The sequence below is a fragment of the Vanellus vanellus genome, assembly GCF_965231255.1.
Source record: "Vanellus vanellus genome assembly, chromosome: 2".
Taxonomy (NCBI): domain Eukaryota; kingdom Metazoa; phylum Chordata; class Aves; order Charadriiformes; family Charadriidae; genus Vanellus; species Vanellus vanellus.
In genome coordinates, this window is record NC_138906.1 from 138,794,090 (window position 1) to 138,813,941 (window position 19,852).

At 41.8% G+C, this 19,852-nt stretch overlaps 1 protein-coding gene across 1 annotated transcript; it reads left to right on the top strand.

The window, feature by feature from the left end:
* Positions 1 to 4,686: 4,686 nt before the first annotated feature.
* On the top strand, positions 4,687 to 9,309 carry MRPL53 (mitochondrial ribosomal protein L53). Its single transcript, XM_082479134.1, has 3 exons — positions 4,687 to 4,787; positions 6,531 to 6,643; positions 8,368 to 9,309. The coding sequence occupies exons 1-3, from the start codon at positions 4,699 to 4,701 to the stop codon at positions 8,493 to 8,495; spliced, it is 330 nt and encodes a 109-aa protein (XP_082335260.1). The 5' UTR covers positions 4,687 to 4,698; the 3' UTR covers positions 8,496 to 9,309.
* Positions 9,310 to 19,852: the final 10,543 nt, after the last annotated feature.

The following is a 19,852-nucleotide window of genomic DNA, read 5'->3' on the forward strand; positions in this document are numbered from 1 at the left end:
AACAAACTGCCTTGCTTACAATATTCACAACAGCAAAGTATGCCCTTAGCAGAGCAGTACAAAGGTCAATATGCTGCTGAGCTCTCCAAAATCCAGAACAAGTTAGCCGAAGCACAGACAAACTTTCAGGAAGTCTTTGACCATATAGTTCAAATTCCAGTACAACTCCTTTCTCCGAATTCCACACTTCTGTTCCCTCTCAAACGATGCTAATGTCTCTGTTAGAGTCAGGTCCGTCAAATGGGAACATAGCCGTGGATCACCGTGTGTAAGGACATTTAAAGTAAAAAATATACACATTTAATCTACCTGGAGTTTCAAGCACAGATTCCAGACTTCAAGGACTCAGGTTCTAACCTTGGGTGGTTGCTGTTTGTTTCAGCTCATCTTTGTGCCTTGTGCTATTATGATAATGAACTTGCTTTGCTGGGAGCAACCACATATTTTAAATCAACATAAAAATCCAAAAGATGGCTGCATTTATTCAATGTATTATTTATTAGACTGGGAAGACAAATAGATGAAGTAAAGCTTTTGCTCTATCTCATACGAAGGTGTAGCTTGAAAAATGTCAGTATTTTCTTCAAGAAATTAAGTTACAAAAAGTCAGGAACTGGCACAGTATGTTCCCAGCAAGTTAAATGCTGCATATTATTTTAGCAAACATTTCTGCTGGCAATTGCTAACCTCAGGCAATAGAAATACATGTTTGCAGAGGAGGAAAGAGCAACTAGGGAATCTGTTTATTCACTCCCATAAAAGCTTTTCTTAACTGATATGCAGAGTTACTATTTCAGAATGAATTATAAACCAAGCACTTTTGCTGGTTGAGTTTAGTTTTATTTCTGAAAATCACATTAACAGCATCCAACTATTAATTGGTTTATAAATTATATGCAAAATTAGTAGTACTGTTAATATAAAACTGTGTTTGACTTCTACAATTTTCAAAGAATAAAGGACCTTTATGAGCTCGTTTCTTTGGGCAAATATTTTTAAAATTCAGTACCTGACATACGGTGTAAGAATATTCAGTTCAAAGGAAGACACAAAATCAGACAGAAAACACAGACTGGTTTATATTTTTATGACTATTAAGCAGTGTTCCTCCAGTACGGTAGGGAATTCAACCCAACATGTCCCTCAGTGTGGCACTAGTATTTATAATGGCTTCCTACATGTCCTTTGTGATCTTGACCGTCTCTATCCATTGCTCTTATGAATATATTCTCCATGACACTGCACTTGTCAGAGTGTTTTTCTGTTTCCAGAAATAATTTGTTTCTCCTCTCAGGCCCAGCACACCATCTTTTTCCAAGAGCCTCTTCTGGGTGGCCATCTGGAAGCATCACCTCAGTGCAAAACAAGCAGGCTGCTGGATTTGTGTTGGCTCACTTCTCCTGGGTACTGGCTACTGCCCTGGAGGCAGCATTACATTTTATTCCTGGGCTACGCAGCATTATAACTAGATGTGCAGACATGACATTTTGATTGCTAAATTCTGGGCCTATTGACGTTTGTGACAAGACTCAGAGAAAGACCGGTGAAAAAACGGATAAAGAAGCAGAGGAAGGAATCAGCCGAGGACAAGCAGAGATAATGATCAAAGCCTCCAGAACTGAGTAAGTGTATAGAGGTGTAATACCATACCTGAAATGCAGCATTGACAACTCTCTCTCTTGCAGTGTTTTGAAAAAAAGAATCTGAAAGAGCACCAGATTTTAAAGGAAGACATGAACTGAAGAGCAATCAAAAGCCAGAGCCAAGGTGCTAAAAGCAGGCATGCCCAAAATATCAAGAAATCAGATTTCAAGAGTTGTGAAACGTGGGCATATCTATAGTCAGAAAACATTACAGAAAATGTGTGTAAGAAACAAGGGGAAAAATGGAAGAATCCTCCCAGGATATAAGAGAGCTGGGATGATCAGTGAGAAAAGAGGAAAATTGACTTACTATAATTAATATTATAGTCTTTTTCTGCCTGTCTTCATAATTACAGTGTAAAACACGGCTGCAGTTTTTCCTTGCCATGTATGGTGCTTAGATATAAATCATCTATGGGCTCATAGCTACACTTCAGTGAAACTAATGACATGAAAGTCTGTAGACTTGGGATGAGGCAGCATTTATAATAAAAAAGATCTGCCTGGTGAAAGGAATACTAAAATTGTTTATATTATAATAATATAACTTTTATGCCTCTTCATGTTACTACGCTTTAGGAACATGTATGATTATCACTAGATATAAGAATCATGAATCATTCATTTTCCCAAGGACATCCCCGGAGAACAGTCTCAAATGCAGACATTTGAGGGTTCCCAGATTACTTGCTGGAGCTGGAGAGACTGATTCAAGGTTTTTCATACATAGATTATCAGCTTTCCTGAAATGGCATTTAAATATTTTGCTGCAGAGGCCAGTTGGAGTTACTTTGGTATAAATTGAGGGTAGTCCAACATAACGGGGTTAACCACCACCTGGGTTTAAAGGCAGATGAAGAAATGTGTGGGTTTTTTTAAATAGCTGTGTCACCTTGTTGGCTATTTATCTAATTTAGTAAACGTGAAAGTTAGCACTCTCACCAGAATTATCATCAGCTAAAACTACTACATGTAGAGTAAGCATTGAGAAAGAGTTGGTCATCAACAAGTAGGGTAGCATCCAAGCATGGGATATTCCTACTCAGACCCTTGGTTTCATTTCACAGATACAGTTTATTCTTTGAGGAGAGGAAAATAACACAGAGCCTTTCAGTTACCAGATACCTGTTATTGCGAATCTCTCAGACTTCAAAAAAATTAAAAATTAGTTTGAAAAGGCAGAGATGTTTTTGATTATTCCAAACAGATGGCTTAAGAGGAAAGATGCAACCTCTACTGCTGATAATAAATGTTAAAAAGTGAACTGATCCATGTGGAAAGGAGTAAACAAAATTTTCACTTTATTTAATTGTCCAACATAAGCTAAACGTGCTACATGAAATTACTATCAAAATACAATAAGAGCAAATATAAAAATGTTTTTGCCATGCTTATTTTGAAGTCAGTAAGTGCCATTGTATCAACAGTGGAGCCTTTAGACAAATCAGTGATTGTTCATTCTTCCCCAGTCCTTTGCTGATGTTATTCTTTCAGTGCTGCCATAGAAGCTGATGGAACAGATTTTAAATGGAATACATGAAGCTTTGTGCTATAATGAAGAAAGATATGTTGAAATTTTGTAAGTTTTGCCTTCTAAGTGTAAAATACTCTATTTACCTGGTCCTGTATCTGAAACTATTGAACAGGAAAAAAAATCCTATTTAAATCAGCTATTTATTGGTTACAGTGGAGTCTTTCAAAAGATATCTCACAGACACGTATTTTTTTCCCATAATGGAAAGACTATGATATTTAAAAAAAAAAAAAAAAAAGAGAGAGAGAGAATAAAAACATTAAAACTGTATTGACACCGCTGCGTTTAGTTTTGCTACTTAATTTCTCTTGGCCAAATCTCAGCGAACAGGATGATTTCTCTCAATGACTCCCTGATTTTTTTTTTCACAAGAGGACTTCCAATAAACAAAGATAAGCTTCCAAAAAACCCGTGACAAGGGATGATAGATATTTAATGCAGTTCCTGTAGATCAGCATGGGTCTGTATCGAATGTTCCACAGACATTCACAATGTGTGTTTAAATGCCGTCGCTACCGGCTTTACTCCACCCTGTCCCTAACCCTGCCGTAAGATCTCGGTGCAGGACGAAGCCGTGGGACCGCTGCAGCGCTTTTCCAGGGAGGTTTCTGCCACCTGGTGGAAAATAGCACAGATTACACAGCCGACACCAACGTCCCCAAACCTTTGTTTCAAGGCCAGGTGTGCAATTGCTGTATCTAACCCGTCAGGAAAACAAACAAAAACAAACAAACAAACAAACCCACAAACCAAACAAAACAAGAAAACCGGGTTCACTTCCAGCAGCATCGCCTCTTAAAAGTCTCTCTTCTGCCTGATACATTGCAAAATATCACCTCTAATTTATCTGCAGTATTGGCTACTCCTTCTTTACCCTCATTCATATCTTCGTCTATTCAATTGCGCTAAATAAACTGCTTCTGGAAGACATCAAAAGCCGTAGGGATAGATTTAACCTAAAGACAGCAAACCAAATTTGGTTCTTCGGTGAACGGGTACTCTATACGATAGCTTCCCATAAGCGCCACCTCACACCATCTGCCTCCTGCACGCCAGTCTTAACAGCACAAGGGCCTTCTACCCCTGCTGCGGAGCCCAGAGGAGGTCTTTTATATCAGTTTTATGTGAAAACTGGGCCTTCCCCCCCCGCAACTGTACCTACTCTATCACAGACCAGAGGAGGAGCCGGGACAGGTTGGTCGGTCGGTCCCTCTCCCTCCATAGCCACAAACGGGCCCGGCCCCGAGCGCCTCGGGCTGTTAAACGGGTCCGGTAGGACAGGCGGCCGCCATCCCACCTCAGCGGCGGGGCCCGTGGGGGAAGGCGGGCCGCAGGGCTGCCATGAGGGGCGCGACCGGCCCGGACAACACCCCGCGGGGTAAGTAGTGAGGGTCAGTGGGAGGGAGGCCGCCGCGGACTACATTTCCCAGGCGCCTGCGGGGCGGGTGGCGCGCGCCTCGCCTCCATCTCCCGCCTCTGCGAGGGGGCTGCTGGGAGCTGTAGTAGGGGGGCAGAAAGAAGATGGCGTCCAAGATCCGCGTGGTGCTGCGGCCGGTGAAGAGTATCATGGTCCGCTTCTGCCCCTTCGAGTCCAACGTGGAGAGCACGAGGTGAGGGAGCTGCGGGGGCAGCGCCGGCCCCGGCCCCGCGGCGGTCTGGGCCTTCGGGCCCGCGCCCGGCGGGGAGGCCTTGGCTGGGCTCCCCTGTCTGTGAACCACCCAACGCCCTTCCTGCGCCCGGGGCGCGGGTTCTGTAGGTTTCACGGCAGGTGTGAGGGCTGGGCTTTTTGCCTTTAGTTTTATTTCTTTGAGGGGAGTGGCAGGTAGTAGTGGCTGGGGTTGTATGTGCCCGTAGCGTGGCCTGTGCCCCGAGCTCTGCCGCAGAGCCCAGGCGCGGCGAAGGGCAGCGGCCTGCGCCCCTCCGCCCGTGGGAGCGTGGAGGGTTCCTGAAGGGCAGGGAGAGCGGCTGCCCCAGGTCGCAGCAGTGACTGATGTAAAACGAAGCTGTTAAAACAGCTGTCACTGCAGGGCCTTGTGACTTACTGTCACTGTAGCCAGCAAAAATAAGAAGGCGTCCTGGGAGCAAATCGTGAGGGAAAGGGCAGCATCTGTTGTTCCCTCTCTGGAGAAGAACCTCCTTTTCCCAAACTTCTGCATCCACTGTACTTTAGCTTTCATGATCGTGGCCTTTGAAGGCTTACATTTACCTGGGCTTTGTAGCTTTGTATATGCAGAACCCTAACGTTTCAGAATGAATCTCACAGAATCACAGAATTTTCAGAGTTGGAAGGGACCTCTAGAGATCATCTAGTCCAACTCCCCTGCTAAAGCAGCATTGCCTAGAGCACGTTACTCAGGACTGCATCCAGGCGGGTCTTGAAAATCTCCAGAGAAGGGGACTCCACAACCTCCCTGGGCAGCCTGTGCCAGTGCTCTGTCACCCTCACCATAAAGACATTTTTCCATGTATTTGAACAGAACTTTCTGTGAACTTGTGCCCATGAGAAGGGGCTGTGTTTGTCGTAAGGGCACTGTTTATGGTGTTACCAGGATGCACACAGCATTCATTCTGTGTTGATTTTTGGAGGATCTGTATGCCTAGGTGTAGACCCTTGCATGTAGGCACGTGCATTTAGCTTTACCAAACTACCCAGGGAGATCACCCTCTCAGCTGCTGAACCTGTAGGTGAGGGTCTGTAATCACTAGTCCAAATGCTGGTAAGGGGAGAGAGAGGGTGCAACAGCTGCTGCTCTATCTTGGCAATTAACTGTTGTAGAAATCTAAGTAATTATGTTTTTTGAGTGATGTAAGTTCCACACCAGACAATTGTAAAATGTCATTTTTCAATAGCTTTACAGACACATCTACTTTTGAAATTAACTCAGTAACATAACTTAACTTAGAATATCTTTAAGCTGCCAGAATGTCAAGTAGCTGTCATGCTTTTCAGAAAGCTACAGGAGATCAATGTTAAATAAATAAATGCTGTCTCAAACCCAAACAATAAAACATTGGCAAGCAACCTGTGTATAAAGAAAAATGAAAATTAGTTTGCTGATTTATTTTTTTTGAAATTATTGTTACTAACCCAGCTGAGAGAAAAACAGAAAGTGCATACACTGAATTTTTGCAAAATTCTTTGGTATGCTTTTTACATCTTAGCATATAAGTCCATTGGATTTTTAAGAGGGATTGTCTCATAAGAAGTACCTGTCTGAAATTATTAAATACAAATCCTATTTTGTTTAAACTTGTTGCCCAGCAATATCAAGGTATTCAAATTTGTTTTAGAAATATGCTTACTATAATTTCTATCAACAGCATACTCAACATATTTTCAAATATATTTTCAGAAAATTTCTTGGATGTATAAACCATAAAAAAATCCAGGCCACTAACAGAAACTGTGAAGTGACTGCTGATGTGAGACACGATGGGTCTGAACCACTTGTAGATGTTATGTTTGGTAAGGAGCTAATTTTTAATCTTGAAAAAAAAAAAAAAAAAAACAACCAACCAAAATACCTTGGGGGTTTGTGATGTTACAGTGTTATTGTCTTTATGATTCTTTTACTGTGGTTACTTTTTTTTGGTTCTGGTCCATAGCTAGATGTTGTGCAGCTGGGAGGAAAAAAAAGGAAGAGAGTCACGAACAGTCTGATGTCTAGATAAATGTGTATGTATGTCTTTGTACTACAGTTAGATTTGGTGGATCTTAGATCAAAGAACTGACTTAACTTTAGGGTTGAGTCTACTTTTATAGTGAAATACCTGTGTGACCTTGCAGTCAGGTACAATTGCAGGGAAGTGTAGCTCTGCTTTGATAAAAGAATCTGTTCACTTTTGGTAATTTTTTACTGTTATCTGTGGTGAAGGCATCTCAGTCTTGAGAACAGAAAAGTTGAATACGTTTACTTGATTATGCAACTGAGTAACTTACTATGCAGTTTGAAGGAACTGCTCATATGGATAAGACCACGCATGTGCAGATGGACTTGCAGAATGAGGTCATCTGATGTACAACAAATTTCGTGGTTTCCTTTGAAGGTATGGTGAGCAGGCAGGGAATTGATGGTGGAAATTTCATCAGTTATGGAAGCAGCCCAGATTTTAGGCTGTAGACAGATGGCTATAATCTGCTTTTGTCCTTTTCTCTGGCTGCATCTTCTTTCCTGCTGTGCTGTAATGGACCAATATGTCATGTAGCGCATTAAAGTTTTCATTATTATTGCTTCTTGCTACCCCCTTTTCTTTAAACTTCCATATATTTAGTGAATCGGTAGAAATGTCAAGAGTGTTGAATGAACTTCATTTTGCTTAGGAAAGTCTAGTTATTTCAATGTTGACATTGCTTGCTTCTCCCTCCCCCGTGCCTCTGTCTTTCTTATCCTTGTCTCTAACTGTGGTGTATTAAGACTCAAGCAGTAAAGCTTAATGTTTTTGACAATGTAAAACCAAAACAATTTATTTCACAAATGCCAAGAGCTACAGCTACTTTTTGTTTTCTAAGAGCTGATTATTTTCCAAGTGAAGAGTTTGCAGCCCTTGTAGTTGGCAAACACGGGGCTGGAACTTGGATGCCATGCATGGTATTGCATTATATGGGTTTGAGTATAGCTTTTGTATTTCCAAATTTTGCAAAAATAAATAATTAACTTAGGTACAATACTTAATTTCTATTACTTCCTCCCTCTTTTAAAATACTTTCTTTCAGAATTTTAGAAATCCTGGTGCTCTCTATTTTTTTCCGTTACCACCACCAGATTGTGTAAACCAGTTTGTTGTTTTGGCTGAAGAAATAAGATAAACGGACCGTAGACAACATACTGCTAAAATGCTGAGCCATGTGTGGAAATTATGCCTTCCAGTGCCTTCTGTGCCTTCTGTTAGATCACTTTGAGGGCATAGTATGAGCTATTCTTATCAAATATGTGTTCTTACCATAGGTATATCTGGACAAACGTTTCAGATTTTTCAATAATGCAATACAGAAGCGAAAAATACATGTGTATTGTGTGCAGTTTAATATATTTGGTGGTGGTGCATAATCAGATTCCTTGGTAAGTGGAGTACTTTCCGATCAGACAAGATGAACAGGGTATTTGGATTTATATGTACAAAACAGAAGTGCATACTGAAGTAATTGTGACTTAGACTTTGTGACTTCTTAATTTTTTTTTCCCTTTACAGCTGATGGAGAGCGATTGATAATGAAGGGAGCCAACTTGACAACAATAGAGATGTTAACAGCATTGGGGTCCAGATGTAGTGCAAAAGAGCTTAAGGAAGAACAGAAAAGCAAGAAGAAGAGTCTCTGAAGAACAAAAAAACAACTGTGTTTGCATTTACATGTGTTAAAAACAGCAGGGTGCACAGAAGGCTTTTCTCCTGTAGAATAAAATCTGAAAGAGAGATGGCCAAAACACTGACCAGTTTAACATGCAGCAGAACGAACCATTTAAATGTTCCCTGTCTTCACCTGAAGGAAAACATAGTGGATCGACAAATCTTCTAACACTAGTGGGTCAGAGTGGCTTAAGATGCATCAATGTGTCTTTCTAAGCAGCTGCCTCTCAGTCATCTGCATGTCCGACTAATATCACATGTATTTGCATATACATGAATAATGCACATTAGCTATTAAATTAATATTACAGTGAAGACAGATCTCTTTGGACATTATTTCCTACAAAATTTCTATACAGTGGAATGTAAAACATTATTAGAGTCATTATTTTTGAATATTATTAAATACAAACATTTGAAAAAAACTTTGAAAGTATTCATCATTGACTTAGCTGAGGGGCAGCAAGCTGCAAATACAGAGTGGATTTTGTAATACTATGTTTATAATACCTCTGTTCCTAAGTCCCTGCCATTTTCTTCCTCTCTTTTTCAAGAAAGTGTGAAATTTGCTAAATGTAAATTTAGCTCAGCAATTGAAGTAACAAGGTAATGGGAGTGTGAACACACAGTAGAACTACTCATCCTGCATAAAAGTAGCTAAGTTTAGCTCAAAGGGGAAGGTAAATTAGGTTTTTTGATAATTGGAGGAAAGGGCTATCTTTGAAGTTTAGTTTTGTAATATTTTTGTCACTCACTTTTGGGAGATTTCATTAAATATTTTGTAAAGATCAAAGTGAGAGCTTTATTTGGTGTTTATAGCCCTATGTCCAACCCTATTATTTATTAAAGTAAGTGCTTAGGTGTCTCATCTGTATTGCAAAGCTGTGTGGGTTTGGGAGGGTTGATCTCTCCTCAGGCTGTGCAGGTGAAGGTGTCAACTGCACATGTATTTCATGTACATCAGTTTTTGTCTAGTTCAATTCATAATGAAAATGTAATTAAAGTTCCAGTTTTGAGAATTGCAGGTGCAGTACTATTGCAAGGCGTTACTTCTACTATGCCTGACTTCTGTAAAATTGTAGTACATGTATTTCCAAAGTTAATTTGGCAGCAGATTTAGGGCACAAATCTGAAACTAGTTTTACCTTACTTGTGCCAAGATTTGTAAATGGACACTGTCCTTTCTGAAAGCAATATTGTTTTAAATAGCGCTGTCAAGGTAGTTCTTTGCAACTTCCTTCACCAGGATGCTGAAGATAAGGTGATACCTTATGTTGGAGGAGCAGAGCTGTGCTAAAGATGTTTGATGATATTTTATGGTGTCCTCCTCCATGCATTTGCAACAAATAGAAGAGAGTGAGATAAGATGGGTCAGTAAGTGGGGACAGATGGGTCAATGAAATTCAGACATGGGAACAATAGATGTAAATGACTTAGTCTGGGGTGAATACCTCAGATTAGATATTAGGAAGAAATTCTTTACTCTGAAGGTGGTGAGACACTGGAACAGGTTGCCCAGAGAAGTTGTAGATGCCCCATCCCTAGAAGTGTTCAAGGCCAGGCTGGATGGGGCTTTGAGCAACCTGGTCTAGTGGGAGGTGTCCCTGCCCATGGCAGGGGGGTTGTAGCTAGATGATCTTTAAGGTCCCTTCCAACTCTAACCATTCTATGATTTTCTGCAGCCTGTTATGCTATTTTTTTTATTAGGCCACCAAATCTTCCGAGTGTTTTCAGAGTGCTGAGCTCCTGAACCTGCTACTGAGCTCCCTTCTGGTGGAGAAGTTACAAGAACATCTGAAACTGAGGGGATTTTAAATCCTGCCAAGCTACAAGAGTATCCTAGAAAGTGAACTAAATAGAAATAAGGCTGTCCAAAGGACAGTTTTGGTTTCCTTTTTTTCTCCCTCCAGTTTAGAAGAACATCATATAGCATGACTTAAACTGAAGAAGCCTTACAGGGAAAGTGAGAATTGTTCAAGTGGAAAAACACTGCAGAATTAGTCATTTATGCTCAAAGGCCCTGTTACTGTAATATATCAGTGATTTTCTTGTGATTTTTTTTTTTTTAGGGTTTTTTTTTTGACTGTTTGTACAATCATGTTGGTTTGTAAAACTTGTGTTTAAATGTGAAGCACTTATATCCATCTTAAATAATTAGCCATCTGCAAGTAAAATTTAAAGTTTAAAGAGTTAAAATTTAAATGTAAAGAGTTAAACAGGTGTTAAGTACTTTAAGTTTCTATACTGTTTCAATTGGCCCAAGATTGTGGTTTATATTTATGAAGAGAAAAGGGAGAAAATTGAAGATCCTAGTTCAGGCTTTTTATAGCCAAAATAAATCCTCTCCACTGTTGAAAAAAGGTGATTTTTTTTTTTTTCCTTTACTCACATTGATAGGCATCCTGCTCTGTAAAGACATGCTCTTACTAGATGCTTTCATTTTAACCCAGAGATGCTCAACCTTTTTGCTTTAGTTAGGCCAAAGGCCTGTGATGTAGCCATTGAGAGATGAGTTACAATTCGGTGGATGAGGTGTTAGGTGTTGCTGCTTCTGCTGCGTGTGCTAGTAGCTGCAATTTGCAGTGGTAAAACTTCGATATGTTTTGTGCATGAAAAAGAAGTAATGACTCAGATTTGAATATGTAAGGTATAAAGGAAGACATACAGGACAGAAAAATAAAGCTAAAAATTTGAATTCTCAAGACTACAAGATATTGAAGTGATAGAAACAAGCAATATGGGTGAGGAGGTACTCCTCCGGTGATTATTATGCTAATATGTGGAAAATTGCTCTCCCCGTACCATGTAGATAAAGGTACGAATTTATTTTTCAAAAGTGTTAAAGATAATCTTTAATGAATTTCTGCTCTAAGCATTTAGATAACTTTGCTGCGAGCTGTTCGTAGGGTATCAATTTCTGCTGCTGGCTGATTGACTGAAACAAAGCCGAGAGACCTGCTGCTCTGACATCTTCCTGACGTGCACAGGCTGTGGCTGTAAAGGGTATTAAGGTCAGTCATGCAGAACAAAGCGGGGCTGGGTGAGCATTGACTTTGTATGTTATTATTTCGTAGCCCACTAATCTTGTTTACTGTACCCCACCAAAAATGTGGGTGCTTGCCCTTGTGGAACAGGCCCTAAAAACACTAGAATTAACTAAATACAAACACTGCATCCATGTAGGATGTCTAATAGCAGGTGATGACATTAAAATGTCTAGATCTCTAAAATACCTGGGGATTTAAAACAATTATTGGAATCATCTTAGATCTGTTTATCGTACAAATACCTATTTATTTAGAAGTTCTTATCAATGCATAGGGAAAATTGTCCTGAAACAGATGGCTGTGCCATTCAGATAACACTAGCTGCTCAGAGTACTCCCTTTTTAAATATCCGCAGCATTGCTATTAGAAAAAGATAGTGGTATCTTTATTAAAGATTTCAACTGGGAGCAGCAGTGTTAGTGAACATTTCCACAGCAAGTTTTAACTACTAGCTGACCCAAATAAGTAAAGAATTGCAATGTCCTGATGCCTTTTTTTGCAAGGTAGAAACAAGTAAAACATGCTGTCAGAGGTAGTTCAGGCACACCAGTGCAAATTCTGTTCTTTGTGGGGATCTCAGTTTTGGCAATTATGTGCTACACGTTGTAGGAAAAACTGGGTGCAATACAGTATTTCTGTGCAAACCCCACTTGAGGAGTGGAAGGTACTTTAAATCTCAATTTTTTTTGAAAGTGTTGCAATCTAATACGTTTTTGCTGTTTGTGAACGTGCAAGAGGTGTCATCTACTAATTTCAGAAAATTGCCCACAAGTATTTGCCCTGCTGGATGTGGAAGAATACATTAGTTTTGGTTGGCTTTTCATAGTTCTTCAGCTTGACTATATATGAATTTTGAATGAACAAGGAGTTTATATGGTGTAAGAAAGCAGAAAAAAATAAAAAAAATCCTTGGACTGTATTTAACAGTTCTCAAGACTTTTGCTTCCAAATGTATCTTCTGCATGCATACTCTCCCTATGCAGGTGTACACACCCCTTGTGGTTTAAGAATTGCTGGCTTCCTGCCCGCCACTCAACTGCATGTGCGACCAGTTTCCCTGGATGCCAGGCCCTGCTTCTCCACTGGGTGGTTTGGAATCACCTTCAGACTGACAGATCACCTGTCAGCGGTGCCTCTCTCGACTGCACTTCCCTTCTTCTCCTTCTCCTGGTGTAATAGCTGTTTCCTTCTGGGTACTGAGTACTGTTTGATCTCACCCAGTCTCACCTTTTCCCCCTGGAAGGCCTGAGTCAGTCTTCTGAGCCTTTTTAATTGTCTGCCAGGAGTTTGCAGTAGTTTCAAGCAGCCAAGGTGCTTTGCTCCTGGTAGGCCACTACTTGTTCTCCCTGCTCAACGTCGCTCTGTGTGCTAAGAAACATTGGGACAGAGCAGCACAAATGGGTAGAAGTGCTACTTTGCTTCTCATTGTCTTTAACTTAACAACAAATTGTCTTTATGCTGAGCTAGGCTTCTCAAGATTTTACAAAACTAAGGCTGTGCCCAGGGATGATGTTAGATGGTGTGAGGGCAAAGGAGTTGCCATCATGTTTTGATCATGTCTCATTAAGTTTCAAAGTGGTACTTAAAAGCAGAGTTAAGGCAAGAGGCTCTGCTTGACTTAAAACGGTCTCCTACATACTAGCAGTGTTGCCAGCAGAGATTAATAGCATATCAAAGGAGAACTCTGCATTGTGCTTCACTGGCTGAGGCGAGTTTGACTTGCTTACATACGAAAAGATCATTTATTTTAATACAAAATAGCTGGGAAATTGGACCAGCAGACCGGTTTGTGAAAGGGAACGCTCAGTCAGTAGGAGCAAAGCCTGGGAAAGAAGAGTTCTTCATGGACAGGTTTTCACGACTCAGGCTCGTAGTCCCTGCAGGAAGTTCAGAGGACAGGCAGGAGGCAAAGCAGCAGGTTCCTTCCCTACTCAGGCACTGCTTCCCTGTTCCTTTTGACTTTTCCACCCTTTTTCAGTGAGGAGTCAAAGACCATCCTTACTGTAAAAATAGCATGGTCAGCATGCAAAGCCAGCAAATTTGTCAACTCAAACACAGTTCTTGCACAGATTCAGGGAATTGTCTTTTCATTACTGGTGAATGAGTGGTTCAAATCACTTGCACGAGTAAAAGAAACAATACTTATTTTCACGGAGTTTTTAAAGTCTCCTATTCTAGGTGGGGCTTTATAGAACTTGTCTTCAAAGTCCACGTTTTGATCCATCCTCAAACAAATTTCAAAGTAATTACTGGAAATTGCAAATTTAAGAATCGGATAATTTTTCCTTTCCTTCACATAGCTAGGCTGGTATCAAATTAAGCTGCACATGAAAGAAAAAGTGCCAGAATTAGTACCAGAAACTATCTTGTGACAGAAGCATAGGAAAAAAATAGGGGAACTGCAATATAACTTCTTACCTCCTTATAGTTTTTCACTGGCCTAGATGTTAGATATCTAAGATCATATCTTGAGAAGGAATCAAGGATGTAAACCCAAACACCGTGAGGCTTTTCAAGCCTAGAAGAGCAGACTGGAGAATACCTGCCAGTCCTGCATGGTTGCCTGAGATGCCAGAGGCAAGAATTTTCTTAGAAGATCTTTTGAACACAAGTCATGTAGTCAACACACTTGGCAAACTTAGTGCATCAGCAATAGGAATGGGATAATAGTAAAAACTAGCTTTAGCTTCCATATGATTTTTTTTTCCCTAGGTTCTTCTACAGGCTGTGAAAGAGGAGGTCTTTTCTGAAAGGCACGTCAGAACTGGAAGCTAATACTTGAGCGACACCCGGGAGAGCCTCTCTCTTCCCATTGTGTGCAGGTGTGAGGAGACGTGCTTTTTTTGGCAAAAGCTAGCCTTCATCAACAGTGCCCTGGGGATCTATTTCACGCCTAAGCCCTTGTTGCCCCAGGATGAAATCCTTTGGGAGCCCTGATCTGGTAGACGGGCTTCATGTATTCCTTACACCTTACGAGAGGGTTTTTGCTCAACACAAAGAGCAGCAGTTGCAGTCCCCCTCACTCCAATGCTGTTGAGAGAAGCATTGGTATCCACATCACCCCGAGAAGACCCTTCCTCTGTGGAGGATGAGTGTCAGGCTCTGCCCTCCAGGTTTCTGTAGCTGTGATGCTCTCCTTGGTGACATCCTGAGAATGAAATCGTTATAACTATAAATTTAACTTTTTTTCCTGAGGTTACCTTCACAGTGGTCAATTCATATCCTGAGTAGTGAAACTCTACTTATAACGTGCAATCAAAAAAATAATGCTACAACTTTATACACCCCTGCCAAAATCCAGTGGGCACGTCTGTAATTCGTGATTCTAAATTTCATAGGCTAATTACTTCTTTTATCATTATTTATTCCAAATCATTCTGTCATTCCTTGTCCTTGCCTTTATCTCCTTATTGTTCCAGATGACACAGAAAGGACAAAGTTGGAGGGTTTATTTGGCTTTATTTACAGAGCTTCAGGATAATTTTTTGTACATCTGAGGTTTCTAAACAGCCACACCAGAGTATTATCTTTTGGAAAGTCTCCTCTGTGAGCAGGTGTCCCCTGCTAATATGCTTTTGTTTTATGCAGATCAAAGGCCTTTTCAGTGCTAAAACTACAGTTGTGGACAATCTGTAGTCATCCTGATCTCTTTTTTAACATTGTAATGACTATGCTGATTATCAAATTATGAAGATAATATTTTTATACTAATGTGAGGACATTTGCTATTCAGGGTAGATTCTGCTGCTAAATAACAAGGGGTTTTCAAAGCTTCCATAGTTAGACACAAGCTCGTATATCTGCAGTCACTGCGAGCTGGGCTGGAACTGACATCAGGTCATTTTTGTCTGGAATGAGGAAAATGAAGCCTGGAGTGCTCTTTCTGGTCACCGCAGGCTCTGGAGCTTTCTCTCCTGTCATTGAGGCAGGGTACAACCGGTGGGCTGTCACACCATTGCCACAGTAAACTTTGCCCTCGGTGTAAGCATTTCCCTTTAAACTTGCTTTGAACATGCTGACAGCGTACAGGCCATACGCTGAGGTTGCCGGCGTGTTAATTGCATTATAGTAATGCTCTGTGGCATCAGCAAGGGTCGGGGCTCAGCACCGAATGCGGGCACACGTGAGCCTGCCCGTCCTCCACAGTCGGCCACCCAGAGCAGATGCAGCCTTGGCCAGATCCAGAGCAAGGACTCCTTGGACCTGTGCTCCTTAGACTAAGCCAAGCTGGAAAGTAAGATGGCTTTGTTTTGACTTTAAAACTGAGATGTAGCGCACAAAGCTCATTGATAAAACCCAAGCTATGCCCAGCTCTTTTAGCTCAGAGGTAATAACATGCCGATAAGCTAGAAGATCTTGTGCGCATATTGATGTACAAATGAAAACTTGTAGGTTCATGTGTTGCTTCATAATCCCATGTCTGGTATTGCCCAAGCAAAGAGCTCCTGAGCTGGAGTAAAGCTTACCTAGGCCAGCTATGCAACCATAGCACGTGTTTCATCATGTCTACCCAGTGATGACATGGCTGGGAAGGGAAAACCACACTTGTACAACAAGGAAACAGAAACAAAGCTGTGCTACCTATGCAATTTTTCTCATCCATGCCTTGGAGGTGAGTAACTATTATTCATGGACTGCTTAATTTTTTTCACAACTAGGGATAGGCTGAAGAGTAAAATTTGGGCTGTGGTGTCCAATTTTACCTGGCAATTTTTTAAGGCTTTCTTAAGAGGTAATCTTGTCTAGGAGAAGCCTACCACTTACTTACAGAAGGTGCTATATATACATGGTATGTCTGTGTACTAGAAGGAAAGCGAGATCCTCCCTTTTACACAGTAAAGGAAAGTATAGCGCTATCAGATTGGCTTCCTTCCAAGTTAAACATATGGACATTTTAATGAGTAAAGGTCTAGAGAAAAAGTTACACCTCCTATGCAACCTGATCAGCGATATGTTGCAGACGAGGAGGTGGTGCTCTGCCCTGCCCAAGCAGCAGGTATTATGACTCTGAAAGACAAAATATGGCTTGGCTTGCATGCAGTGGGTAATGCTATGGCTACGTGAAGAGAAACCTCAAACACTGCTGGCCACAGCTCCCCAACTCTCACGTCAGACAAAGCATCACTGCATGGCGCATGCTTGCCCAAAGGAGTAGAATGAAGGCCCCCGCGCACGCATTCGCCTTGGTCCTTTGCTTTGCACTTGGTAATGAAGGGCTGTAATATCCTTCCCTCCTATGGGACCAAGGGCTTGACTACCTCAGGAAAACATTCGCACTGGCAGGTCCAAGCTGCCAAGGTGGTGGTTGCTCCTAACTGTGGCTACGTGCTTTCCGTGCAGCTAATTTCCACAGAAAAATTTACAGTTCTCATTATAAATGTGATTCTCCTTCTCTTGGACAATGTATAGTCTAACGTGGAAATGAGGAAAACTTCAGAGACCTTCAGCTGTCTGCGCTGAAACACTAAGATGCGGCATAGGAGTTCAACACTTTCCATGTGAATACATGTATTTGCTGCTTCACTTTGAGTACGTCTACAGAGAAGAGGAGACTAAACACACAAAACGCATCTGACTGATGTCAGCCTTAAACCAGGCAGGAATTGGGATTTACACAGTTGGATCCCTGTGGCCCAAGCATCTCTGAGTATCTGACCATTTTATTTTGGCTCCCAAAGTAGAAGCCATATTTGACCAATAGATATACTGTACTGTCACAGTAAAAAATAACTTATATTTTGTAGCCCAGTCCACTTGCACCTTACCCAGAAGGATACATGTCTGGTCCCTCTAGTTACTTTACTTGCTATGTGAGATGCCACAAATTTCAGTGCTATCCTGTTTCAAAGAAGGTTTGAGGTGTAGCATTGGCAATATCGCTGCCAGTAATCCATATCACCGCATTACTTTGCAAAGCATTAGATTTTTGCAAAAGTTGAGAGAGGTTTTTCACTGTATCCTAATAGTCTGCATTTCAGAAAAGAGAGGTAAGGTTCTCTTTTCTTGTTACATCTTATATGAACTTATGTGACTAAGCCTGAAAAATTTGTAAGGAGAATAAATCAAACCAAATGATTTGTGGGAGGATTCAAAAACGTAGCGACATTCTGCACAGGTCGGTAGCTGGATCTCCATATACTTCAGATCCAGGAATACTGTCTCACCACTAGATGGAAATAGTGGATTTTACATCTGCTGCTGCATTATCACCACTTATACCTGAACACTATTTGCGTATCATGAGCCATCTGCAGGCAGCACTGTGGAAATGTGGATCCTAAATTCTTTGCTAGCATATGCAGAGTAAAGCCAACCACTTCTATTTCTAGAAATTGTCCCCGTTTTACAAGACTGAGGACTTCCTAATTCCTGAAGGATGATTCTGTTTGATCCCTAATCTAATTGCTTTTCAGTTATCCTTTCTGTAAGCAACCGGAAAAGAACTGCAGGACAGACGGCATTTTGGTTCCATGGTTCCACTACCATGAACTAAGTAGTAAACATTAGCCTAATTTAAAATCTATTCTGAAGTCTCTTGCGCAAGACAAAAAAAAAAAAAAAGGATAAAAGTGGAAGTTGAAAGTCTTGTGTTTCAATGTAACTAATTAATGACAAAAAAAAAAAAGCAATGTGGCTTGCTGCCTTATGAGCAGACGCTATAGTGTTGTTTGCATATTAAAAGCAAGCATGTAGTCAGAGAAGTGGAAGGTAATTAAAGGTAGCTCAGTCAGGAAGGATAGCTAAACAGAAGGATTTTTTAAAAAATCTCAGTTGAAAAATGAGCTGATTACTTAGTGTGTGACAAATCTGACCTTTTCTAGAAAGTATTGGACCTTCAGAATGATTCGTTTTAGCTCTACTAAGTTGCATCACCGTAAAGTGTAAAGGGAAGCGCTCTCCTTGCACCAAAACATTTGGATTCACTGCACCTTCTTGTGTTGTGAAATGCTGGAAGCAGCACAGGGACCTTGCCGTCTTCTCTGGTTTTGACACCTCCATCTCAAAACTCCTCCACAAAAGTACTAGCAGGGAAACATAGCCACGGCTACTCCGTCAAAAAACTCCAGGCACTTGGCGTATCCTCAGATTTTTATTTTCCTGGTCAGGAGAAAGTAGCTGTGGGTTCCATCCAGTCTGATACAAGGCCAAAAGAGGCAGAGATTGGCGTAACCCTGATGTTGGATCCATTGAAATTGGGGTTTCTGTTGTGACTTAGAAAGAGCAGCTTTCTCAGTGATCATGACAGTAAATCTCTCTGCTCACCTGAAAGAATTTGCCGAAAGATTGGCCCAAAGCTCACGGGTTCTGGAAACTGTATATTTTATGACGGTACTTCTGTGCCAGTGTGCAGTAGTGGCAGCTGCTGTGTTTTCCTTTAAGTAGGAATTAGGGTATCACAGTCCAATACAGACTAAACCCAAGGTACCAAATCTGCATTTTTCCAGTGCTGAAGCATGAAGTGGCATTCAGGCTTTGATTTTCCCTGTGTACTGCAGGTGCCTGCGTTAGTTCTGGATTTGGATTGAGCTTGTTTGCTACCTGGTCACTGTGCGTGTGTAACAGGTCTGGTCCCAGGTCGCAGCACGCTGTGGATTGCTGTAGTTCCGTAATAGGTGACGTAGCAGTGGGACTTGGGGACATGCTGGGGAGGACTGCAATCAAACGCAATAAATTGTTTGGGGATGCTGACTCCTTATGGCTCTGTCTCTGGGCCGTACCATGCCCTGTGCTTGTTTATTCCTGAATTAAAATTAAAATTAAAAGCATGATATGTAATAAATGGTGTAATTTAGGATCCAGTGCCCCAGACTTTAAAAAAATTCCCTGGAACTGAAATCCCGGAGACTGGTTTTGGACCCCATGGGTGCCAGAGCACAGCGCGCTGGACTTTTTGGCGGCGGTGGGTGCCAGCTGGTGTTTGTGTCCCAAAAAGCATTTAAAGCCGCGACATCCCTTGGCAGGATGGCTCCGTCAGTGTCCCACCGTTTCCTGGGCGCAGCGTGCCGGTCCGGGGGTGCAGACAGGGGGTGTTGTATGTATGTGTGTGTGTGACTGTGTGCGTGCGTGTGTGTGTGTGTGTGTGTGTGTGTGTGTGTGTGTGTGTGCGGGAGGAGGGCGGGCAGCGGCGCGGCGTGCCCGCTCTTGCCGCCGCCGCCGCCGCCGCCGCGGGCGGGACTCGCCGGGCGGGGGCTCGGCGGGGAAGGGGCCGGGGCGCGGCGGGCTCCCCATTGGCTCTCCCCGGCGGCACATGTCGACGGCCCCGCTATAAAGGCGGCTGCGGC

Bases quoted from the DNA above. Each gene is read 5' to 3' on its own strand.
- MRPL53 (XM_082479134.1), top strand. From the start codon at position 4,699: ATGGCGTCCAAGATCCGCGTGGTGCTGCGGCCGGTGAAGAGTATCATG. The intron at 4,788-6,530 runs GTGAGGGAGCTG...ATATATTTTCAG, and splicing joins TCCAACGTGGAGAGCACGAG to AAAATTTCTTGGATGTATAA. The intron at 6,644-8,367 runs GTAAGGAGCTAA...TTCCCTTTACAG, and splicing joins ACTTGTAGATGTTATGTTTG to CTGATGGAGAGCGATTGATA.